Source organism: Lycorma delicatula, chromosome 10 (assembly GCF_047948215.1).
Source record: "Lycorma delicatula isolate Av1 chromosome 10, ASM4794821v1, whole genome shotgun sequence".
Taxonomy (NCBI): domain Eukaryota; kingdom Metazoa; phylum Arthropoda; class Insecta; order Hemiptera; family Fulgoridae; genus Lycorma; species Lycorma delicatula.
The window spans coordinates 10,844,484-10,870,286 of NC_134464.1; the positions used below are offsets into that span (position 1 = coordinate 10,844,484).

The 25,803-nt window shown below is 33.8% G+C and overlaps 1 protein-coding gene across 6 annotated transcripts in view; it reads left to right on the forward strand.

Annotated features, from left to right (window-relative positions):
- The first annotated feature begins 6,008 nt into the window (after nucleotides 1-6,008).
- Nucleotides 6,009-25,803, forward strand: part of LOC142331175 (protein argonaute-2-like) — a 171,384-nt gene continuing 151,589 nt past the window's right edge. Inside the window, exons 1-3 of one of the 6 annotated variants that reach the window (XM_075376889.1) lie at nucleotides 6,018-6,131; nucleotides 8,330-8,475; nucleotides 23,520-23,549. In XM_075376889.1, the coding sequence (XP_075233004.1) occupies nucleotides 23,534-23,549 (16 nt within the window). In that variant the 5' untranslated portion in view covers nucleotides 6,018-6,131; nucleotides 8,330-8,475; nucleotides 23,520-23,533. Of the gene's footprint in view, nucleotides 6,132-6,684; nucleotides 6,720-8,329; nucleotides 8,476-8,729; nucleotides 8,753-13,898; nucleotides 13,993-23,519; nucleotides 23,550-25,803 lie in introns of those variants that run through there. The other 5 variants (XM_075376886.1, XM_075376890.1, XM_075376888.1 and 2 more) reach the window with 5 other exon arrangements.

The window sequence follows — 25,803 nt, forward strand, 5'->3', positions numbered from 1 at the left end:
CCTGAGGTTCTCTGGGACATTAGTTCTTTTATGCTGGATGCACTCCAATTGCTTAATTTAAGGGTATTCCATCGTGGCAATTAAGGCTGAATTTTGCTGTGTTTGATATGCTGTCGTGGCATAACTTGTTTGCATTCGTTTGTAATGTGGGTGCTTACGGTTTTTAGGGCTTATTTTGTAGTGATAGGCGCGGGGTCTTCAATCTTCCACGTGTAGGCTTTTAGTTTAGTTACTGAGGGCTAGGTGGTAGAGTTAAGTGTCTGATGTCTTCTGTGAAGACAAAACTTGACTGGGGCGAAATTACCGATGTAGATGTCTCTCAGGACATCTGCATCAGTGGCATCTCACAAGGCCGGACTGAACGTTGTGGAATGCGGTCAGTTTGGAGGCAAAAAGATGACCTCCGATTAAGCCACTCTTGGCTAGGAACGGAGGGCGAGATGTAGCGACCAGACAAGCTAGGAGGAGGGGGATTGAGATGTGGAGGGCGAAACCAGTCCCAAAGGCGCCTCCTCACGAAATCGAGGGTGGTGAAGGACGGTGATGTGGTTGTCGGGCCTAAGCTGGAGATCTCGGGGGGGAGCCTTTTGTAGAAAGGTCTGGCTCTGGGACTGATGGTTTGGGGAGGATCGAGGAGATGCGGTCCGCATGGACTAAATTCTCCTCAAAGAAGGAGTCTCGGATTTCGGTGGAAGCTCGGCAGGTAGTTGACTTATCTGTCGAGTGTAATTTGATGGTTGCTGAGCTGGGTTTAAAGTGTGAAAGCCTACAGGGCGCCAACTGGGCCCTTGATACAGTTGTGTCAAGGCTCTCGGGCAGGGTTGACAAAGTGGTGGAGGGAGTCAAGTGTTTCAAGCCGATGACGGGTGAAGCTCTTGGCGAACTTCACAAAATTATTTTTGAACGGGTAGAAGAGAATGTTATGAAGCCTATCTCCTTTGCCGCGGTAACTGCCGCTCCTGGGTCTAAGCGGCTTAGCCCACTGCTGCCAGTCCAGGCTCCGGCTACAAAAATTAAGAGGGCCACTGTCAAGGTGGTCCCGATCACACCTGATTCGGGGGCTTCGTCACCAATGACTGAGCTAACCCTGAAAAAGGTCCTGGAGTCGAGAAAAGAAAAGTTCCAAATATCCCAGGTTAAGAAAACAAGGGACAATGGCGTTGTGCTGGAGGTTGTAAACGAGCAGCAGGCGAAACGGCTGCTAGAGGCCGACGTTCTTAAGAAGAACGGGCTGAATGCTCAGTTACTGGCCGAGCGGAGGCCGCAAATATTGGTCTATGATTTGCCGAGGGCAACGAGGGTAGAGAAGCCCAAAATCCTCAGGGCCATACACAACCAAAATCGTGTGTTGGATATGCCTGTCGATTACTTTCTCAAGGGGATTAGAGCAGTCCCGCAGTTGGGGCGGAAAGAGGCCGCAAAGAGCCACTGGATAATTGAGACACTGCCAAAGATCCAGCAGGTCTTGGTGGCCGGTGGTCGGCTGTTCCTTGGGTGGACCTCTTGCAGGGTTGTCGACCATATAAAAGTACCCCGGTGCTTTAAATGTCAGGGCTTTGGTCACATCTCTCCCGCTGTAGAGGGAGAGCTGTATTAGGGCAGCTAATTGCCCTAATAAGACCGCACCTGCGAAGTGCGCTCCCTGTACCTTGGTGAAAGGCTTTATTGCCGGATACCGGGTTGGAGGTGGGCAATGAAGATCGCAAGACATAGCTCGGGCAAAGATCGTTAATAATACGGCGTATGGCGATACCTGAATTGGGGGAAGCTTTCGAGGACGGTCGTCACCATATCGAACGCTTGTCCCTGGGGCAGTTAAACCTGCATTATTCCCAGGCGGCCACCAATGAAGCCATGAGGATCCTTGAGGAGTACAACCTCGAGGTTCTCTTGGTCCAGGAGCCATACAAAGTCGGGGATAGGGTGGGCGGCTTCCACGGAGTTGATGTTATTCACTCTCGTGGGAGACGGCCGCTCTCTGCGATCGTGGTCGGCTCGGTCTCGTTGGGTGTCTTTTGCATACCCCAGTTTTATGATGAGCAATTCACTGTCGTGTAAGTCACGAGGAGTACGCTCGATGTCGTACTATTGTCGGGATACTTCCAGCTGGGATGGAGTATCGACGACTTGCTGGGGAAGTTGGTTCACTCATAGGCTTATAACCTGTGAGAATGCTTACGGAGGCGGTCCAAGAGCTCCAGATTCAGGTCGCTATAAACTAAGGGACCTGGATAAGGACAGGCTGCGGCTGCATTACAGGGGTTGGAATGGCGCATGGAGCACAGGAAGGAGATGGAATTGATGGCTGAACAACTCGGCCGGGTCATAAAGACTGTTTGCGATAGGGTCTACGGAGGCCCTTGGGTAGTAGCCAGCCAATGATCTGCGAGTGCCTGGAGTCGTCATGACCTCCGCTTACGGGGAGCCGTCTGTTAGACGCAGACGAAAACCCGGGAAATAGTGGTGGTCCTCTGACCTGAGCGTGCTGCGCGCTAGAGTTAGGTCTGCTAGGAGAAGATACCAGCGTCGCCTCCAAACTGCGATTATAATTGACGACGTGCGCGCTGAGGGTCTGCGGATCTACCGGCGCGCCCGTAATGAGTACGTTCATGCTATCAATTTTGGCAAGACTATGTGCGAGTAGCAACGCAGCCCCTGGCAGCTTGCTAAGTCATGTTACCGGCCAAAGCCATTGCACGTGCTGTCGAGTGTTCGATGCAGGTTTGGTGGTCGGGACCACACTTTAACATTTCTGGCGACCTACCAGGCGTTCATGGATAATCTGTTTCCAGATGCTCCGGAGGGTGAAGCAGAAATCGGCGTCAGGGTGGGTGAGACACCATTCCCTGGCGTACGGGGTATGGATCTCGTAGATATAGATAGAGTAGTTTCTCGAATGGCACTGAGAAAGGCACCAGGGATTGATTAGCTTGACCTGGACATATTTTATCATCTACTGCCTGTCATAAGAGCCGCTTAGCAAACTGTTTTGAGGTGCCTTAGCTGGGGTTGCTTTCAGACTCGTTGGAAGGTGGCTTTGGTGAGGCTGCTCTTAAAATCAGGAAAGGATCTGAGTGAGGTCAGCAGTTATCGACCCATCAGCCTCTTACCGGTAATCGGCGAGTTGCTTGAAAGGCTGGTTGTGGAACGGCTCTGGGAAAACATTGATATGAACTCATTTCTAAATCAAGGCCAATACGGCTTCATGAAAGTGGTTGGCACCGAGTATTGCATCTTAAATGTTCTTGCCGAGGTGGAAAGCGCCAACTGTAAATATGAGGCAGCATTTCCTTCCTTGTGTTGGAGTTCTGTTCTCTATGAGTTGGAACGCCGCAATGTTACCGTAGCCCTGTAGGCCGTGGTACGTGACTATTTGTCTAACCGTAAGGCTCTATTTAAGGATGCGCATCTAGTTGTGGAAAAATCAGTCACCAGGGGAAGCCCGCAGGGTTCCTTTCTCGGTCCCTTGCTGTGGAACCTGGTATTCGACGGATTTCTGGGATTGACATTCCCAGAAGAGGTCACCACCCAGGCTTTCGCCGATGACTGTCTCCTGTTAGTTCATGGTAATTCACGACCACAGCTAAAAAACCGGGCGCAAGCGGCTTTTTTCAACCACAGAGGCTGGATGGACATTCAAAATTTAAAGATTTCTGTGCCCAAGACGAAGTGTATGCTTCTCAAGGGTGCAGACAAATTATCATACAGTTGTAACACCAATATTTAGTATAAGGGCTATGTAATCAGCCCTTATACTAAATATTCCTATGCAAGAACTACCCCATGAAAATAAACAAGAACAAAATGAAAGTAATGAAATGTAGTAGAAATAATGTAGATCGACTGCTGATTATACAAATAGGACGAGAAAAGACTTCGGAGGTAGAAGAATTTTGTTATTTGGGAAGTAGCGATATAAAATGCCAAATTGCACAAGCGAAACTAGCATTCAGTCAGAAATATCATTTGCTTACATCAAAAATTTATTTAAACGTCAGGAAAACAGTTTTGTTTTGTTTATCAAAAGGTGATTAAAAAAACATTGAACATCATTGAAGATTTCTACTCTAATTTTGGTAATGATCTAACTTTTTATTTTGTTTAATTTTTCCTACAGTTTAATATGTGGCATTTTTATGCAACCCAGCTGGCTCAAAACAAACATGTAAGTACACTAATATTATTAAATTTTGATATGCAATGATACAAATGTATTAATTCAAATGGAAATATAAAAAAAATTGGTAACTATTTAGAGATATGTAGCAAGGTTCTTGGTATGACCCTTATGAACCTTTTAACAGAAGTCATGCTATTTATTTCTCAAAAGTCACCACATAAGCTCATAATTATTTTCCATTTTTCCATTTTTAATGACATGTACAATATTGTTCATATCATAAACTAAATGTATTAATGCTTTTTTGCAATTATTTAATCAGCTACTGATGCACAAACATTTATTGTCCATCTACTCACTGTACTTCGATGAACAGTTTCATCAGTATAGATGACAATGAATGTCACTAGCATCCATTTTTTCTGTAGTTGAAAATTCAATTATGCTTATTGTCTTATATATGTTGATATAGCAGGCTTACCTGACTTCATAACAATGGTGATTAACAGAAACTGGGAGGGCATGGGCCAAGAAGTTTTTAAGTCAGTAGTAGAGGAATAAAACAAGATGGCAGCACCTGTCGCTGTCTGTAACATTTAGTTCTCTTGTTCCAATGAGTATTACATTTTGTTTGCCCTTTGTAACAAAATAATCCTTCCCAAAAATATGCCCAATCCATTTATAAGGTTATCAGAAAACACAAACATAAATATTAACATCATCACAGCACAGACCTCAATCAAACACACCCATAACAGAAGAACTTATTTCAAAATGGACACACAACATTGTTTTAAGATAAAATTACTTTTCATTCAAAAAAAAATTATTACACAATCTGATGACCTTCTTATGGGTTTCTCTGATTCAGCAACCTGGTAGAAATCCTGTACAACTTCGTAGAACAAACTTCCTGACAAATTTAACCTTGTATCTAAACATGAATATATGCACAAATATAAACTTCTTAATCTCAGTCACAAAAACAAACTTTCAAAATTTACTTAGAAACACAATAATGACACGATACTTTAATTCACACCTCAAACTACCTAACCACACAAACTATCTACAGAGACTGTTCACTGCTCTTTAATTGTTGCACAGTAAAAGATAATTTAGACCATTAGGTGAAGTCAGTTGGTCAAAAATGTACAAGCTATTTTAGTATTTCTAGTGTGACCTAATATCATTATTTTAGATTTGTTTTCGGTATTAAAAACACATTACATATGTTTTATTATGTTAAAAAACATTGTCAGTAGAGCCGGATTTTGAAGTACCTTTTAAAACTTATTTTTTATTGATAAATAATTGACAAAATATTCCTGAAATTTGATAAACATAAATATAGAATTCCCTTTTTCTCTTATCCTACATATTTTACAATGTTTTTTTGTCGAAAATTATGGAGCTCATCAAAATTGAGTATATCAACAAATATATGGCGTAAAACATGTTTTACAAAATTATAAAGATGAAATTCTACTCATTTTTTAACCACATTATAACGCCTATTCGAAAAACCCGCTGAAATAATGGTTGTCATAAATGTAATAACATTACAATAATAGTGTGCTAGCTGCCAACACACAAACGATTGTTACCTACGTGTACCCTTCTTTTTTTATGGGTGAAAAGTATTTTAGACTTTTTAATAAACTAATCTACATCATATTTTAAATAGGTTTGCTTAGTTTTAAAAGTATCTCTTAAGTGATTTTTTCTTTTCTTTTAAGAGAAAAAAACATGTTGAATATATAAAAATATTATATAAAGTAAATTTAATGTTTACGTTTCACATTAGCTGAATGAATAAATAAAAATATTCTACTTATTTTCATATCGAATTTGAGGAAAAGTTTTCAAACTGATTTTTTTTTTTTGGTTAATATTATTTAGAGGTTCGTTCACTGCCACAATTTGCTATTCGCAAACCAATTCACCTGTGGTGTTTTATTATACTGTTACGTTGCATAGTGAAGTTAATTTATTTTTGTTGAACGTATAAGTAAGTAATTTTTTTTAAAGATTAATATTTCTAGTCTTAAATTCCATATCGATTCTTGAAACATTCCGTAACAATACATATGTTATTTTTAAAAATTTCAAATTGTGTTTTGTGTTGCTTTTGGATATCATTTATGCAATTTATTTTTTGCCTATAATTAATTTACTTATGTGTTAATATGATTATTTCATTTATGTGGTAGAATAATTAGTTGGTTATGTGTAAGTTCCTACAATTTCTAGTTACTATCGTCCCCAGCTCTAAATAGTAGTTACCTATTATTGTGCAATAGTAATTTTCAAGAAATACATTTTAAACAACATATATTTACGTCGTAGTTGTTGGGATGATTTTAAAAATATAAAGTTGTTTTTAGTTATATATTTATAATTCGATTTGTCTTAAAAAACTGGATTGTTCTTTAGTATTTATATGAGTCTTAAATTTTTAATTTGTGTATGGCCCTTTGAATTTATGGTCACCTCAGCCCTTCCCCCCCTGAATTTATGAGTTTTCGATATTCATTAATTTTCTCAAAAAATTAGACCTGTTACATGATACGGTGTAGATGCCAGCAATATTTACACAGTGAGTATTTAAAGTTATTTACTTAATTTCCAGTAATTACTAAATTAATTTATTTGTCTTAAACAGTACTACAAAGAATGTAATAAAATTAATTATGAGTACTGTGTGGATATTGCTTTGTAACTTATAAGAGTATTAACTCGCATCTTACTCAAAACTAAGTTTTCAAGCATATGGATCATTCCATGTCAAATCAACAAGCCCCACAACTTGACCATCAACAATTTAAACAAAATTCGCAGGATTGATCATGTCTATAAATTATTTTATTATATATCAAAAAAAATTTTTTTCAGTTTTTTCAGTCCCTGTTTGTTGTGCGGGACCCCATAAAAAATTGCTAAAAGGAAGCTTCAGGTAATGACAAAAAATAATTTTTTAGCCCCTATAAGAGTTAGAAAGCCCAATTTATTGATTTTAAAGCTATTTGAATGGGCTTTTATGTGATGTATCACTTGGCAAGATTTTGTGACGTTAATAGTTCAAGGTAACCAAAAGATTTATTTGACCTTGAATATATCCAAAAGTGTTATTTTTTAAATTTGAAAAATAAAATTTTGCTTCCTAATGTGTTGTACATGTGGTAAACATATCATAATGGGATTGCAATATGATCATGGTGAAATAAAATAATGTACCTACTCGCGGATCTTTTTTGGGAATTCCCCCCCAAAAAAAGAAATTTATTTTTTAACCCCATGTATTTTTAATAGCTAATAAGAATTAGGTGAAAATATGCATATTTCAAAATAGCAGAAAATATTGATATTAACAGTAACCAGGTTGGAGAAATAACGCACCAACATGCTCTTTTATACTGGTTATTTTAAGCATTCTCCATATTAACATATTTTACATATTAAAAATATAAGTATTATTGTTTATAATTATAGATATAAATTATAAATATAGTCAACCAAACTTAATCTACACTTACTTTGATCGCTAACCTCAACTAACTAACAGTAATGTTTTGATTATTTAAATATTAAAAAAATAATTGCAATAATTATCAGATTTATTAAAAATGTTTTTTTCTTTCATTTTCCTGTTTAGCCTCTGGTAATTACTGTTCAGACAATACTTAAGAGGATGGTATGTATGAGTGTAGTCTTGTACAGTCTCAATTCGACCATTCCCGAGATGTGTGGTTAATTGAAACCCAACCACCAAAGAACACCTGTATCCACGATTTAGTATTCAAATCTGTGTAAAAGTAACTGACTACTAGGACTTGAATGCATTAACCAAACTTAACCTACACTTGTTTCGGGTGATGATAACGCGTAGGTGTTTTTCGCCCTCAAAAAAAAAAACATGCTTCACTCGCTAACCTTGACCAATTGACAGTAATATTTTGATTATTTAAATAATAAATAATTGCAATAATTACTGAATTTATTATTTAAATATTTAAAACATTACTTTTCACTAACCTTACTAATTAAGATTAGTGAGCATAGTGAGTGTTGATTAAATTTGTTAGTTTATATTTATAAAATAAATATAAATGGTTATAAGAATGGTAATATAAAGGGTTATATCTGTGGTTATTGGGTTATTTCTCCAACCGGGTTATTGCTAATATCAACATTTCTTTCTATTTTCAGTTATCTCCAGGTGAAAAACTTGCAAACTTTTGGGGGAGAGAAATGAAAAAGTACAAATTTTAAAATTAAAATTTTTTATTGCCAGCTAATTCTTATTGGATATTAAAAATACATTGATTTTTGCCCGATTGGTTAAAAATAAAAAGGTAAGCGTTTTTTTATGGAGGAAATTCCAAAAAAGGATCTGTATTCACCACTTAACTGCAGTTCATATAGCTTCCAAAGATATTTAACAGAAGAATTATATAGTGTACACTTCTTTTTACAACTTTTGGTTGGCTTTGTCCACATCTTGCTTTGAAAGGTTATAAACTCTTCCTGTTGGATTTACCCTGAGATCTACTTTTGAAATAACATCACTATTATGTACATTAAGAACCTTGAAGTCTGGGTATTGGAAGGAAGGTGAAGGTCCATTTGGATGTAAGAATTTCATCTTCACTGTTTGATTTTCCTCATTTTAGTCTAGAACAAACCCCAACCACCATGTCCATCATATCTGTAGATCAAGAACCCACCCATATCTGTGAATTCAAGATCACCCTCAATATTTTTTGATTAGTTAGAAAATGAAAACACCTTGCACCTGATTCTTGTTCAGTGGAACAAAAGAGTGGGGTTTGGTATAGTTCTTGCCGTCATTGCTCTACTCTTCAAAGCCTCTTCTCCTTTATGCTGTTCATTTGTACTGCAGTGGAAATGTGTTGACTCAGTATAGTCATGGTCATTGTAGGTCATTTGAAGACTTGCTCTAGCTGCATGTCTTTTAACAGTCACTCCCACAGCATTAAATGCACTTTTACCATAGATGTGGCAAAACAATCCCACTATCCTTTGATCCCAAAATCTTGATTCATGGTAACATAGGTTGAAAAAATTGAGGCTGTTTTTTTTACTGATAGGCAGCACCATCACTGTAGTAATAGATTAGGCTTTGTTTTGTGGTAAAATGTGACTGCATTAAACCAATTAAATATTTCTGAAAAAGATGCATTGCTATTGAGTCATGTGTGAGGTAGTCAGAAATTATGACAAGAGGTGAATGGATCAATGTTTATGTTGTTGATCTTGGAAATAGATTTTGAAGGGGTGAACTGTTGCTTGTGCATTGTTCCGGTGGAAACCTTTGGCTACATCGTGGGGAATGAATGAATAGTTCTCAGCAAAGTCGCAGATTACAAGATATCACCTTTCAAAGATTGCTTCAGATGGGCGAGGTAACACTGGACTGTTGACTAGCAAGAAATGAATGTTGAAGTTTCGGAAGTTTTACAAAAAGTATACTGATGAATTCTTCAGTAGGTTTGACTAATGTCTCAAGAGATGTACTTTTTTCAGTTTTGTATTTGCTGTTTTGGAGGTGATGTTTTCAATGCAGTTGAGCTCGAAAGCTTCCTCAATCCTTTCCTTGGCTTCTTCAAACCCAGGACAATCATAGCAATTTTTTTATGGCTTTTAGTTTTTGTTGCAGTTTAGTCTGATACTCCAAAGTATCAGACTTTTAGGGATTGTTGTCAATATTTGCATCTTGATTCTCTTATGTGTATTAAATTTTCCTTCATTTGGTTCATAATTCCATGGTCAGAGGAGAGAGGAATAGCATGTTGTTCAGAATCTGACTACATGTTCAATATTTTGCTTTTGAACACTACTGCTGCTTTCTTAAGCTTTTTATGAGGGTATTTTCTCTTGCATAGTCTTTTTTTCTGAATAGCTGATTGATTTAAAATGAAACTTTTGTTCAGAGCATTTACAGCTTCATCTTTTTCTGGGGAATACAATGGATCTAATTGTTGAAATTCTTTATCAGAAGTAGATTCTTCATCATTATTTTTTGCAGATGCCTCTAGTAGTTTGTGGCAAGTATCACAAATCTTGTAACCTTGTTTAAGAAAAGTAAATGTTTGCACGAAGTTCTTTCTTACACTTCTCAGGTTTTTCTTACAGGAATTATAAAGTCCATTTATAAAGTCAAGTCATAACTTGACTTTTTAAATGGATTGCAACAGTACATTTTACTTGAAGCTGTAGAAATTAATGGTTCTATGCTGGTCACTGTATTCTGGTCCAAGGCTGTGATGAATTAATAATAAAATTCCAAACCTGTAGATGAAGGTAAAACCTGTAGCTGTTAACAAAGAGTGACAAAAAAATCTGAAAAGAATATTTTTTTGTATCACTTTATATGTATATATATATGATCAATCCTCAATCCTCTTGGGGAGTACACCACTGAACCTTCTGTTCCAAGTGCTGATCCAGACTAACTATTATTTTACTTGTGAGACATGTACATTCTTTAGCTGGCACTAGGAGTGCATGTCATAATATGCTACTCTTCTGCCTCACGTGACCTGTCTGGATGACTGAAAGGGGAGGGTTTTCATTGATTGAATCTCAATTAGCAATTGCCACATAGGGGAACAATGGAATATTCTGCTGTACCTAATTATTACAAAATTGTTTTTTAACATGATCCCATTACAATCCCATTATGAAAACTTTACCACATGCACAACTCATTAGGAAGCAAAAAATATATTTTTTCAAATTTTAAAATAATACACTTGGATATATTCATGGTTAAATAATGTTTGGATGACTTTAAACTATTAATGCCACAAAACCTTGCTAAGTGACATATATGAAAATCCATCCCAAGAGCTTTAAAATGACCCCAAAATGAGCTCTATATATCTTATAGGATGTGAGACATTTATTGTTACCCAAACCTTGAAATTGTTGTTATGGGGTCCTACACATAAAACTGAGTGACTGAAAAATCTGGAAAAAAATATTTTTTTAGATTACTTCATGGGTAGAGCCAAACCTGTAAATTGTATTTAAATTACTGGGCATGAATCTGTAAAGTGCATTTATTTTTGTTGATTTGATGTGTAATGACCCTTATGCTTCATATTTAACCATAATAGTTGTTACGTTTAAAATTTTTAGCTTTTTTCATTTTAATTGGCTAATACCAGTTTGTTTGATATAAATCTTAATGTAATCTTTACTTCATATTTTTTTTTTAAGTTTTACTGGCAACTTTATTGAGAATTTCTTTTAAGTCTTGGCACAGATATGGTAGTAAGGTAGAATAGAATGTAATGTGAAAAAAAACTGTTTCATATCGACCGATAAATAAAAAGCTTATAAGACTTTATTTTATAAAAAAATGACTGCAATAGGAAGATAAAAAAGTAGATGTGATTTTAAGTTGTTTCATGTATCTATCTTGGTGCTCAGTTAATCCTCTTGGCATGATTGCTATTATTGGAAAATAATCATTATTATGAAAATTTGGAAAATTTCTATTATTTGAATGATTCAAAATGCTGTATTTTTCTTTTAAATGTCATTTAGCATTTGATACTGTTTTGATTTCACAGCCAAAATATTTTTTTTTTTAATAATATATTTTATTTTTATATTTTAATTTAAATTTTCGTTACTGAACATTGTGTGATATCAATATAACATAACCAAACAACCTAACACCACTTGCTTTGCTCGCTAAATTAGTGTAATTAACCTTAATAATAATTTGGGTGTGAAATTCTGAAAATTTACCTAGCATTGATAATGTTTATAAAATTTTGATTATCTTGATTTTGTTTGGCTGCTGTAGAGCAAAATTAACTGAGATAATATTTTGAAATATATATCCCCTTTTGAAAATCTGATTTTTAACATTTTTTTTTTTTTTTTATAAAAAAAGTTCATGTTTTATCTTTATTTTTATTAATCTCCTGTTTAAAAATTGCTTGTTTAACAGCGATGGTGTTTTAAATTGATTGTAATTAGATTACTGCTCAATCTTAAAAGGAGTTGAAGGTAAAATTCTAAAAGTGTTTTTTTTTGCATTAGTATCATTGATACTAAACAACGCATTAGTATCATTTGATACTAAGATTAGTATCATATCTGAATCCAAGAAAACAAAAAATCAGATTGTATGGGTGTATGTATTTGGTAATTGTGAGCAATTACTAGATTATCTTCACTTTTTTCACACTTCAATATATCATAGTAGATGTGTTTAGGATCAGGAAAACAGCAAAATCTAAATGTGAGAAAGGAGGTTTGTACAGCGGATGCTGTGCGATATCTACGTCGTGTTTTTCGGTTCTCCAGTCAATTAGCTATACCGGTTTTGTGAGTTAGGTGACATGTTCAGATAGTCAAGGTCAGAGTATTGTGGAGAGAGGAATAAACCATAAATTAATCCTAATAGTTGTCAAGAGTCAGACTCTGAGTTAGGAGTTAGCCCTAATCTGAAGATAGCTGATGATGCTCTTTGTAAGGGATTATACGTCATATATATGACTAATACACAGAACGTGTCTAGTCGCCTCTCTTTCTCACTCCTCTCCCACCCCATTCCCTCCACTTCTCACAACCGTTATCCCCTGCCCACTCACCATTCCCTCCCACTATAACCTCCCACCCTTCCTATACATCCATATATCATATCTATCCAATTCTGTTTAAACATAAATTCAGCCAAGTACTCTCTATGAGATGGTGTTAAGTATTACCGTATTTTTAGTTTATCCCTTACCGCCTTCCACTAAAGTGTAACTTTAACTGCAACCTTAACCTCTCTCTACAGAATGAATTAGCGTCTTCCCTCCACTTCTCACAACCGTTATCCCCTGCCCACTCACCATTCCCTCCCACTATAACCTCCCACCCTTCCTATACATCCATATATCATATCTATCCAATTCTGTTTAAACATAAATTCAGCCAAGTACTCTCTATGAGATGGTGTTAAGTATTGCCGTATTTTTAGTTTATCCCTTACCGCCTTCCACTAAAGTGTAACTTTAACTGCAACCTTAACCTCTCTCTACAGAATGAATTAGCGTCTGATCAGATAGATCTTGATAGCTAATTGACTAATACTGATGATGCAGTGTGTCAGTACTGCGGTGTGGACTTTGATCTTGCAGTGGTCACACCTGCTTTCCGTCATTTAGATCTTGTGATTTCTGATCATAATCATATCTACTATGGTATAACAAAGTATGAACAAAATGTAAGTCGGTCAAGTAATTGCTTAGAATTACCATATGCTTGATTACTCTCGTTTTGTTAATAAATATAAAGTATTTAAAATATGTACATAATGTTGAACTTTTCAAAAAAAAATTTTCATTTATATAAAATAGTTTGTCAAAAAATTTTACTTAATGTAACAAAATTAAAAAAAATCTGGAATAAAAATGTAGAATTTAAATAATTTTATAGAAAATATTTGTTTGTAAAGTGCTGAATACATTGTAATGCTTAAAATAGTAATTATTTCAAATAATGAAATTTAATGTCAAGCTTATAGTTTTGAAATTTCAGGATTTTGGCAATACTTGGCACATTTTATTGTTTCATAAAAATAATCTCTATATTACATATATATACATTTAAAAAAAATAAATATTTATCAATAAAATTATTGATAAATCACATACGAATCACGTGGTTGTTGTTTTATAGCTATTTAAGGTTTAAGTATATAAACTAAATTGGTTGCAGCTTAAATCTTTTTTACCATTAATTCTCTTAGGCCTATATCTACAGAGCTCAGAAACTCAGAAATTTGTCCATCTAATTTTCATCACGATTCATTATTGATCTATGAACCAATAAAAATTATTCATGCAAGTACTTATTTATACTTATATTTTCATTTGTAAGATATCGCATAGTAATATATAGAAAGTAATATTATAGTATAAAGTAATGTGGATGTGATTGGAAAGTTTTAGGACCATCTTTGTAATTTAAAAATTACAGTACTTATAGGTTATAGTGATAATCTTCAAAGTAGTTCCCTACTGACTGAACACATTGACTCCAATGGTGTTTCCACTTTTGCATACATTCCTGGAAATCTTTTTTTCTTAAGGTTGTTAAGAACCGTTTTTGTATTTGCCCAGATATCTTCAGTTGAGTCAGTTGATTCTCTTTCTGAAAAAAATTTCAATTTTGAGGGTATGGAAGCACTGGAATTTGGCCAGAAATTCGGCAATCAAGATTGAATGATGAGCCAGGTAGTTTGTCAAGTTGAGTGCAGGCCTTTTCTTTTTGTAGAATTGAAGAAATCCACCTGCATTGCCCTCACCAATCAACTTTGTCTTGCATTTTTGGTTGTGCTGAATTTTGAGCTTTCCATTGCGATGATTGTGCTTCTATTTCTGGGTCATACCCATAAACCCATGATTTGTCGCCTGCAATAATTACTTTATTTAACAAATAGTGGTCAACTTCATCCCAGTCTGTGTTTCTGCTGATTCTACAACAATTTTGGTAGGAATTTTGCAGACATACGATGTGTGTTCAAATCTTCAGTTAAAATTGACTGAACCAAATAGAAACTTAATTTCAGTTCATCAGCCATCTCCCTAATTGTAAGTTTACAATCAGAGTGCACTAAATCGCTAACTTGCACGCTATTTTTGTTTGTTTTTGAAGTGGAAGGCCAACCTGCAGGGGTCTTATGACTGATTTGTGACCATCTCTGAATCTGATGAATCAGATAAAAAAACATTTAACCAGCCTCAACTTCTTTCTTTCTTTCTTTTTCCTGTTTAGCCCCCGGTAACTTAGTTACCGGAGGGTAACTACCGGAGGCTAATCAGTTTAGATGATTCTTCAGAGGATGAAAATGAGGATGATATGTATGAGTATAAATGAAGTGTAGTCTTGTACATTCTCAGTTCGACCATTTGTGAGATGTGTGGTTAATTGAAACCCAACTGCCAAAGAACATTGGTATCCACGATCTAGTATTCAAATCCGTGTAAAAATAACTGGCTTTACTAGGACTTAAACGCTGTAACTCTCGACTTCCAAATCAGCTGATTTGGGAAGACGCATTAACCACTAGACCAACCCGGTGTGTTTGACCAGCCTCAACTATTTATTCTGAAAGCTACTTTTCATCCATTTTGGGAATCAGTAATCCGCCAAGAACCAAAAACACGTCTTCACTTGCCGGAATGCCATTCTCGACTGAATAAACATAATGCAGTGATCTTTTCAGGATGTTTCAAGGAAAAACAAGTTTCCCTTTTCCACACCCACGAATAAACCTACCCGCTCCTATTGAGCAATGGCAGCATCTGTCTTAAAACTTTCCAATCACACCTTGTATATAGCAGGTAATAAAATGTAGTTGTATAATAGAGTAATATATAGCATGTAATAAAGCAAGCTCTGGTCTAGTGGTTAACTTATCATTGCAAAGCAGCTGATTTTGAAGTCGAGAATTCTAAGGTTCAAATCCTAGTAAAGGCAGTTAGTTACTTTTATATGGATTTGAATACTAGATCATTGATACCAGTGTTCTTTGGTGGTTTGGTTTCAATTAACCACACATCTCGGGAATGGTTGACCTGAGACTACCTTTCATTTATGAAGGACATATCCTCATTTATTTTCTGCAGTACCTTTGCCTTTTGGAGGCTAAATAGAAAAAAGATAGGTAATAAAGTAACTTATAGCAATATATATTACATCCTCGTATGCATTTCAGTAATATAATATAATAGCTGATGATTAAAGCTAGACTTTGAAGTTGCATTTATTTCATGTTCAATGATTTGAAGAAACTGAGGTACTCAGACTGAAATTCCTCTTGGGTTCTATTAGCTATAAAAGAATTTAGAATTTCATATAGACTATTTTATATTTATATATTTATATATATATATATATATATATATTTATATTTAATAGGTCAACCCCAAGTTCAGAATAATTGAAATTGGATGACTTACCTTATTTCATTACATAAACGGAAGCGCTTTCGCGAACTTGATTCTCATCATCAGCTGAATTTTATATATATATATTTCAAAAAACATCATAAATTCTGCAATCCATGATATCATACCACTTATTCACTTATAATTTTATGTTAAAAATATTTTTAAACTAATTCAATTTTATTTAAACTTATAATACTTAAAAAGAATATACAAAAATTAAAAATTGTAATCAAAACAAGATGTAAAATATAAAAAATTGTTTAAAATTATAAAGATTAATTTTAATTAAAATGTGAACAATATGACGTCAATATAAACAAATAAAATTAAAATTAAAATAAAGATATATAAAAATTAAATATAAAAAAAAAAAATATTAACACTTTAAAATAAAAAAAAAACATAAGTAAAGTAAAATTGTCTGCTAGCCATTTCACTGAATTTACTTTACTAACCCTTATAAACGGTTTTTTATTTGTTTATATTGTTGTCTATATTGGTTTATATTGTTGTTGCTCACATATGTAAAAAAAATTACATTTTAATTTGAACTTAACTTTAATTAATTAATCTCTATAATTTTAAACAGTTTTTTTATATTTTATGTCTTGTTTTGATTATAGTATTAAATTTTTAGTTTAAATAAAAGCTTGTAAAGAATGATAAGTTAAATTTAATTTAAACATTTTTAATAAAATTTAATTAGTTTTAAGCATAAAATTATAAGTGAATAAGTGGTATGGTATCATGGATGCAAGTTTGATGTTTTTTTAAAATATACGAGGTCTGTAAATATAGTAATGAGATTAGGTTTTTGGCAGCCAAAGTGGCAACACTGTAAAGTTACTAATAAACATATGGTAATATGAACAGCTGATTTATATTACTAATGTTTTTAGTCTATTGTTGCCATGTGATTCATAAAGAAACTTTTTGTGAAATAAGGTTTGTTTTGCGTTACAAAAATGAGGGATACTAATTATGAATAATGTGCAATCCAAGTTTTGTGTTAAATCTGTTAGAATGCTACTGAAACTTTTTCAAAATTGAAAAGGGCACATGGAGATGATGCTCCGTCAAGAGCCCAAGTTTTTATGTGGTTTAAAGCATTTTCAAATTGCCAGGAATCAGTTACATCCCAAAAAAGCAAAAATGAGCAAATCAGAAATCAAAACCATGCTAATTTGTTTCTTCAATAGTAATGGCATTGCCCATAAGCAGTTTTTGCCTACAGGACAGACTAAATCTGTAATTTCTCAGTAATGTTTACTGAGAAATTCTTGAAAGACTGGAAAAGAGTTGCCCATGTGAGACCAGCCATCAAAGACAACTGGATGCTGCATCCAGTCAATGCACCTTGTTATACTGCACTCTCAATTAATGAGTTTTTGGCAAAGAAAAACATTCCTGTAGTTCCTCAACCACCTTATTCACCAGACTTGAGTCTCTGTGATTTTCCTGTTCCCTACTTTAAAAAAACACCTCAAAGGACACATTTTGGAACAGTAGAAAACATGAAAAAAAAATGTAATTGACCATCTGAATGATATTTTACTATCTGAGTTCCAACACTGCTATGAAGAGTGGGAAAACCGTTTGAAGTGTTGCGTGGCTTCCCAAGGGAACTATTTCAAAAGTGATTGAGTCTACATATAATTGGATTGCAAATAAAAAATTTTTGTGAACCAGTCTCATTACTTTATTTACAGACCTTGTAAATATAAAAACTCCCTTTTGCCATGCCGGAAGGTGGAGGCTGATTTCACCAGTGCTAAGTAGGGGGATAAAAAAGATTTCCATCTTAAACGATGATTCACTTTCACATTCTCCTTTCCCATAACATCTCTCTCAGGTGATATATGCTCTCACTCTCTCTCTCTCTCTCTCTCTCTCGTGCACGCACACACACTCGCTCTCTCTCATGCACGCACACACACACACAACTCTCTCTCTCTCTCTCTCTCTCTCTCTCTCTCTCTCTCTCTCTCGTGCACGCATGCACACACACACTCTCTCTCGTGCATGCATGCACACACACACACACACACTCTCTCTCTCTCTCTCTCTCTCTCTCTCTCTCTCTCGTGCACGCATGCACACACACACTCTCTCTCGTGCATGCATGCACACACACACACACACACTCACACACTCTCTCTCTCTCTCTCTCTCGTACACACACACACACTCTCTCTCTCTCTCGTGCACGCACACACACACACTCTCTCTCTCTCTCTCTCTCTCTCTCTCTCTCTCACACTCACTCTCTTTCTCTCTCTCACTCCCGCTTACTTTTATCCTTCTCCATATTGTGGTTTACATACAATATTTTTCTTTTACATATTTTTTATGGTTACATAAAATGTGGATTTTTATGGCTACATAATATACGTTTTATAAACAAAATACATTATGTGATTTATTTTATTGCTTCCTAAAATGCCAAAATTGTTAGAAACATGAAAATAAACTAAAAAAAATCCAGTGGTGTACTGGAAGTTGAAGGTAGATTTCACCAGTGCCAAGTAGGGGATAAAAAAGATTTCTATCTTAAAGTTAAAAAAACTTTGTTTACTCCATGTGACAATGGCTGCATGTAAAAAAAGTTTCACATGTTTACATATGACAAGCCCCATCTTAACAATTGCAGCAATATTTTGGTCCTATAAAAAATTGTTTCAGACAAAAGTTTTACGTAATTTTAGAGGATTATGACCATTTTAAACAAATTTGATACTGTACCTAATAAGGGAGGTATGATTTTTTTTTTGTCTTTAAAACACCATTTTTCCACCTCCTGGGCCAATGGTTGGTGATAGCAAAAAACTTTATATACTAATAGTACTAACGTTAGTACTAATAGTACTAACTTTAAACGAATTTAATATTTTACTTAAATATCAAATAAGAAAGTAAGTGATAGACTACTTTATATATATGTATAAATTTTTTTTTTAAGACAATTTTTTAATAACTATTCTCCTCTGTACCAATAAATTTATATTTAATAGATCAACCCCTAGTACAGAATAATTGAAATAGGATGACTCTTTAATAAGAAAGTAAGCGATATTTTGTTTTTTTTTTTTTTAAAAACCTTCCCATTTCCACCTTCATAGTCTGATTTTGCCCATTAATGAACTTGACCAAGATTCTGGTCATTATATTTTATGTTCAATTTGAAAGTGATTAGCGCAAAATTATGGCAGTTATTGTGTCCACAAGAAAGTGAAATAATATATATATATATATATATATATATATATATATATATATATAAACTTTTGAACTGAGGTGGTTTTGGGGTCTGGGGATGTGAATTGCGAAGATATTGAAATTTTCTAAAAATTGAATCATGGTATCCATTACAGTAGGTTTCTTTCTTATGAAATATAATATTTCTACCTAATATAATGCAGCTGATGATGCGAATCAAATTGATGGAAGTGCTTCTGCTAATGTAATGAAATAGGTAAGAGTCAGCCTATTTCAATTATTCTGTACTAGGGGTTGATCTATTAAATATAAATTTATTGGTACAGAGGAGAATGGTTATTAAAAAATTGTCTTTAAAAAAATTATAAATATATATATAAGTAGTCTATATGAAATTGTTTAATAAATAATAGAACCTCTTTAATAAATAGTAGAAAGACAAGAAATCCATTTAATAGCTTCGTGTATATAAAACATGAAATTGTATTTTCTGATGATTTCTGTGAAATTCTCAATATAGAACAAATACACTGAAACAACATGCAATTTCTCTTTGATCTAATGACATTTGAAGTTTTTGTTCTAGTGTTGGGTGTGTAAATATGTATGTAAAAGATATTGTATGTGAATGATGACTGCATCAGCTACTAGCACCAAATCTGCAGGAACTATAACTTGCATAAAGATTTTGTTTCTGCAGCAAGTTAACTTGTAAAGAACGTTTTGCTAATTCTTCATTCTTTCCTTTTATGTTAATTTGATTTTGGTGTAGACTGGAGGTACGCTAAGGTTTATGATTCTTATTGAGATACATTGCCAAAAGTTACAGTGAACTTATCAGTTGAACATGGCTATTTGCCCTCGATAAACTATAAATAGATGAATTGAAGAGGATTATAATGAAAGAGGATTTGCAGTCTTAATTCAATTTGGTATTATGATTCCCTAGGTTAAGTAACAAAATTGGGGAGATAATTTTATAATTTAGGAAAATTGTATGGATGTTTTTAATGGGAATTTCTCCACAGATGTTCTAGCTTAATATACTTATTTATTATTATAGAGTTCAAATAGTTATTAACTTGAGGTAGTTGAAAGTTACAGTCACCATTGATACGTTATATAAAGTAACTATATATACTCTTATATTAAATCAAATACAGAATTGAGGCTGAGAAACTTCCTTCTTTGAGAAATTAGCCTATGAAAATTGAATTTTGTTTATTTGCATTTGATAACTTTGGCTACAAAGCGTACATGAATATATTACATGAACATATTGTGTAGATAAATAGAGCTTTGATTTGTAGGCCAGAATGTACTGAACACAATGCAGTTTATTGAAAAGCCTAGGACAACCCAGTGCAAAGGAATTTAGAAAATTGTACATGCCTGTTAACACGAAAAACACCATGGGCATAAAACAAAACTGGCCGCCATTTTTGAATTGGATAAAAATAAAAATTAAAAAAAATTAGTTTTGCACTACCAAAACATTAGGGAATGCAACCTACAAAATAACTAATTTTTTCTGAGATGGTTTGGCAACCATTGGTGGACTACTTAAAATGGAAACTTTTGTTGTGCAATCTTTCAAACTTCTGTGATGCAAGACATTGTATTAAATGGAGGAAAATGTAATAATTGCTAGGTGCGAGGTCAGGAATGTATGGTGGATGTTTGAAAGTTTCCCAGATATCTCTGAACTTTACCTTCATATATAATATTTGGTCCATAAAAGTTACAAATATGTTTTTGGATTTCAGCAGGATGTCTGAAATTGTTGCAAAAAGATAATTTCAAAAAATGATATACTTAAAAAACTGGTAATATTTTAAGTAAATTTTGAATTTATTTTTATTTATACTTAGCATTAAAAAATCATTTCTGCATTCTACATTTATGTAATCTAAGTAGGTTTGTGACATTTTTGGATTATCCAAACTTTGATTCACTGGTTAATTTGAATTTATTAATATTAAGTTGGTAATATAATATAAAGGGTCATTGAAAAAGGTTGGAGCAATTTAAAGAAAATTATATTCCAGAAACTACTAGATATGATCAAATGAGTTTTTTTTTTTAAATTCACCAACTCCAAGTTTTTTTTTTAATGCTTTAGAATATTTCAATATGAGCTTTGTTGGTCGCTCTGCTGACAACCAGCTTATAAGTGACCTCTGCTCAGGTCTGCTGGACCATCGCAGGTATAATTGTGGCAATAGCAGCGGTGATCTGTATCTTAAATATTGTACAGCCCTGATTTTTTATTGTAGATGTTTTTAATGTATCCCCGTAGAAAAAAATCTAGTGTCAAATCTGGGCTTCTCAAAGGCCAGAGCATAGGACCAGCTTTACTGTTCCAACGATTAAGGAATTATTCATTGAGAGCAAGTCGATTGCCTAGGCTGTATAAGGGGACACACACCATCTTCTTGAGACGTTACAGCAATGTTATTTGCTTGTTCAATTTGGCAGCTTAGGGAAAATGTACAACTGTAGCATGTCTAAATAAATATTCCCCGTGATAGTGCTCAAAAAAAAATATTGGGCCAATCACACAATTGGAGATCAAACCACACCACATGTTTATTTTTGGAGAACTCAATAATTTCATTGGGTTGCTGAGATCCCCATATCCTACAATTATACCAGTTGACACAACCATTGACATGGAAAGTCGCTTCATCTGTTAACATAACAAGTTTTAAAAATGTTGTCACCATCAATGTTACTAGTATCAATGTTACTAGTGAATTCAACACATTTAGAATGTTGTGTCGGTTTAATTTGATGTTTATGCTGAATTTTGTAAGCGTGAAGGCATAAACACTTGTGCAACATACTTTGAATAGTTATATTTGTATATCCTAACTGTGAACTTTACTTAGAAATTGATTTTTAGGAGTTCTTAGACAACTTTAGCATATATGCTCAACTGCTTTGTCACTTGTTTTGGTTCATCCGGGTCGTCTGATGTTTGCAAGAGGGGAATCATTGCCATAAAAAAGTTCATTGAACAGTTAACTGATTTATACTTCACTAACCACAAAACGCAGTGTAATTTTTGCTGAACTCTTGCCATTACACTGGTTGACAGTGGCGCAAAGGCATTGTGCAGTTGTGCGCATCAGCTGAAGCAGTTCCAATTAATACTTATCTCAGTTTTATAGTGAGATAATGGTGTTTTGGTTTCTATTGCTGCAACTTTTTCAATGACCTCTATTAATCCTGTATTGTATTAATAAATATTGTTGTAATTAGATGACAGGTCTCATATAAACTTCGGGTAAGATTTATTTAAACAGTTTTTTTATATTGTATTCAGCAAAGTCCTATACTAAATAGAAATTGATTTTTGCCCGTAGGAAATTTCATTGAAAGTCTGTATTATGAGATCATGTAGTAAATTAGTGATTTCATGTGCGTTTCTGCCAAAGACCTTATGAATAATCAGCTTGCTTGATATTTAAACTAGAATTGGAATCCATAAAATTTCTTAAAATGATAAAATGTACTGCATGATAAAATTAACATTAAACCTGGACTTTTATTGGCACAGCAGTGTGATAATGTCCAGTTTACAGCATGACTGAAATTCAGGAAAACTGAACTAACAGCTGAAGCAGATGAAATAATATACCTGTTTTAGGTTTTTCCTCTCATCATAGTATTTAATAATGATTATGATATTTCTACCTTCGCTATGAATGTATAGTTTCTTTGTTTATGGTCTTAACTGTGGCAAAAAAAAAAATATTAAAAGGCAGTAAGGTAGACAGTAAAATAACAAATTTATTAGTGATTACTGAAGATTCTATCAATAAATATGCTTAATATACTTTACAGCTGTAATAGATGCTTGTAACCTGTCTGTACTAGTATGGCTTGTATGACTTTACACGTCTTTTGAGTTAAGATGGCGGTTTAAAAGTTTTTTCCATGCTGTTGTCATGAACATACAAGCAGTGAAAGAATTGTGCAAATATGTAAAAACTAAAAAAAAAAAAAGCTTTTGAGTTCTAGGCTTACCACACTGGACAAACATGAACAAACTAGTGCTTCTGTCGATTGGTGGATCTATTGGCTAGCCTTTGTGTAAACTTGATCTTTACATAATTTAAATAGTTATATAAATAGTTGTAATGATCATAAGAACTTATAATAATTTTATCATTAACGCTTTTTTTTTGTTTCAGAACTTGAATAAATTATGGGAAAGAAGAAGGGTAAGAAAACTTGTTCAATTTAAAGAAACTAATATTTTTTTCATTTGTTGTAAATTTAATCTTGGAGTAGTTTTGAACCAGAATATTTTCACATTGATTATTCTTATATGTGATTAGACATTCTCTCCATTTTGTTTGTAATTTAAGCTGTCTCTCATAACGGTACAGCTTATCACTATGTATCACTTAATTAATTTATGTACGGTTACAGTTTATTGTTCATTAATCATTGCAGAAGTTGATGTTTATTATTTTATTTCTATTAATTTAATTACAGTTAAGCAGGGGAAAAATAGAAATCATAAAATGTTATAACAGAAACAAACCTTAAAAAGATCATAGGATTAAAAGAAAATTTATATTATAAAAAACTGTGTTATCCGATTAGATGAATCCAACAACGCAGTTGAAACTGAAGAAAGCTCATTATACTTTCCCCCTTTAATGTATAATATACATCCCCTTGAATTTTTTTTGTATATGGGTGACCCATGAAGAAACTGAGAATTCTTTGGGGCGTGCTCTGCTAATGAAAATAATGAAAAAAGTTCATATAAACGTAGGTCTGGAAACGCTTTGTGTTTGAGTTATGGCTAGCGAAAGATTTTGCCTGAATTTCAGATTTTCTAGTAAAAAGAAGCCCTACTGTAATTTTTGGGACCCAAATTAAGGAGTTAAGTTGATGGCTATGTAATTTGAGTTGTTTTATATATTTCCCAGCTCAAATTTGAGCTGGGTTTTTTTAAATGATAAAAACGGTCATAAAACCTTTTTTATCATATATTATTTAGAACCCTTTTGTTACAGGTAACAGAACTGCAACTTCAGTAGTTTTTAAGATATCTGATGTAAAACACAAAATTAGGTGTAAAAAATTTTTTTGGTTTGTAGTACAATAGCTTTGTTATGGTTTCCCACAGGCAGGAAAGATTTCATAAAATTTCATTTTTGTTACTAAATTAAATAATGATAGTTATTAATAAAGTATTTTTTAAGTAATACCAAAATATATTTGATATACTTTCCCTGCATTGGAAAGTTGCCACTTACCCCAATGCTCAGCATATAGCAACTACATGCATCAAGCAGCCATTAACATGCCTTGTTCTTATTTAGCTTCCTTAATTATTTTTTTTTATATTAAAGGAGAAATGTTTCAAATTGCAATTCATTTTTTGAGTGATGAAATTTTAACAAAGAGTTACCCTTAAAAAATGTTAAGTTAACTTTTTATGGAATTTCTCTCAAACCACCGTGAAGTTTTTTTTTGTATTTTAAGTAATTAATTGCTTTTAAATGGCATCTAAAAAGACTGTTTTACGACCTGTGGTTAGATACAAACTTTCACCCAAAATTCAGTCGGTTGCGAAGAGGTAGAGATGTGTACCGTGCTTTTTTGTGATGTGTGTAAAAAACCTTTTGGATTGGAAGATATGGGCCGAAAGGCAGTGCTTTCCTTTACTTTGTACAGTAAAGGAAAGCAGCATAATAAAATAATAATTAAGGTAAGGAATTCTTAGTCTTCACTGAAAATGTTTTTATCTTCCGGTGGTACTTCAACTCAGCGAACTAAAACTTTATCAACAGTTGTGAGAACAGTGGTTGTGTTATATATCTGTTTTTGGCTGGATCTTCTGGTCAGAGTAATAGCAATTCAGCAGCAAATGATACATTTGAAACCTCGACTTCATTTACGCAATATGACAACACTACTTATTTTTGATATAAAAATGATGTTTTCTAAGGCAGAGATTATGTGGGTTGTCATTGTTGTAAAGAATAAGTTATTATGTTCATGTGAAGATATTGGTGCAACTTTTTAAATTATATTTTCTGGTAGTTGTATAGCATCAGAATTCCAGCTTAGAGCTATTAAAATGCTCTTATGTCATCATTGTTGGCCTTGCACCATTGATGATATTCTATAAAATCAGTTGTATTCTTGTGTTAATTATGCGGTATAGTTTTTGATGAAGCATTAAATAAAATTGTTCATAGGGGTCTAATGGACTTATTGGTGTAATTTTTTGATTCAAAAACGAATTGCGAACTATATTTTTGAGAAAGTCCACGGCTCAACATCTTTTCAATGGTTTCGTAGATGGTATCTTTCCTCTATATAAAAACAAAATATTACAAATATCTATAGATGGACCAAATGTGAATTTAAGCTTTTTAAAAATGTTAAGCGATCAGGTGATAGAGGAATGCACTAAAGGAAAGCATTTGGTGAGTATTGGTGTTTGCGGTTTGC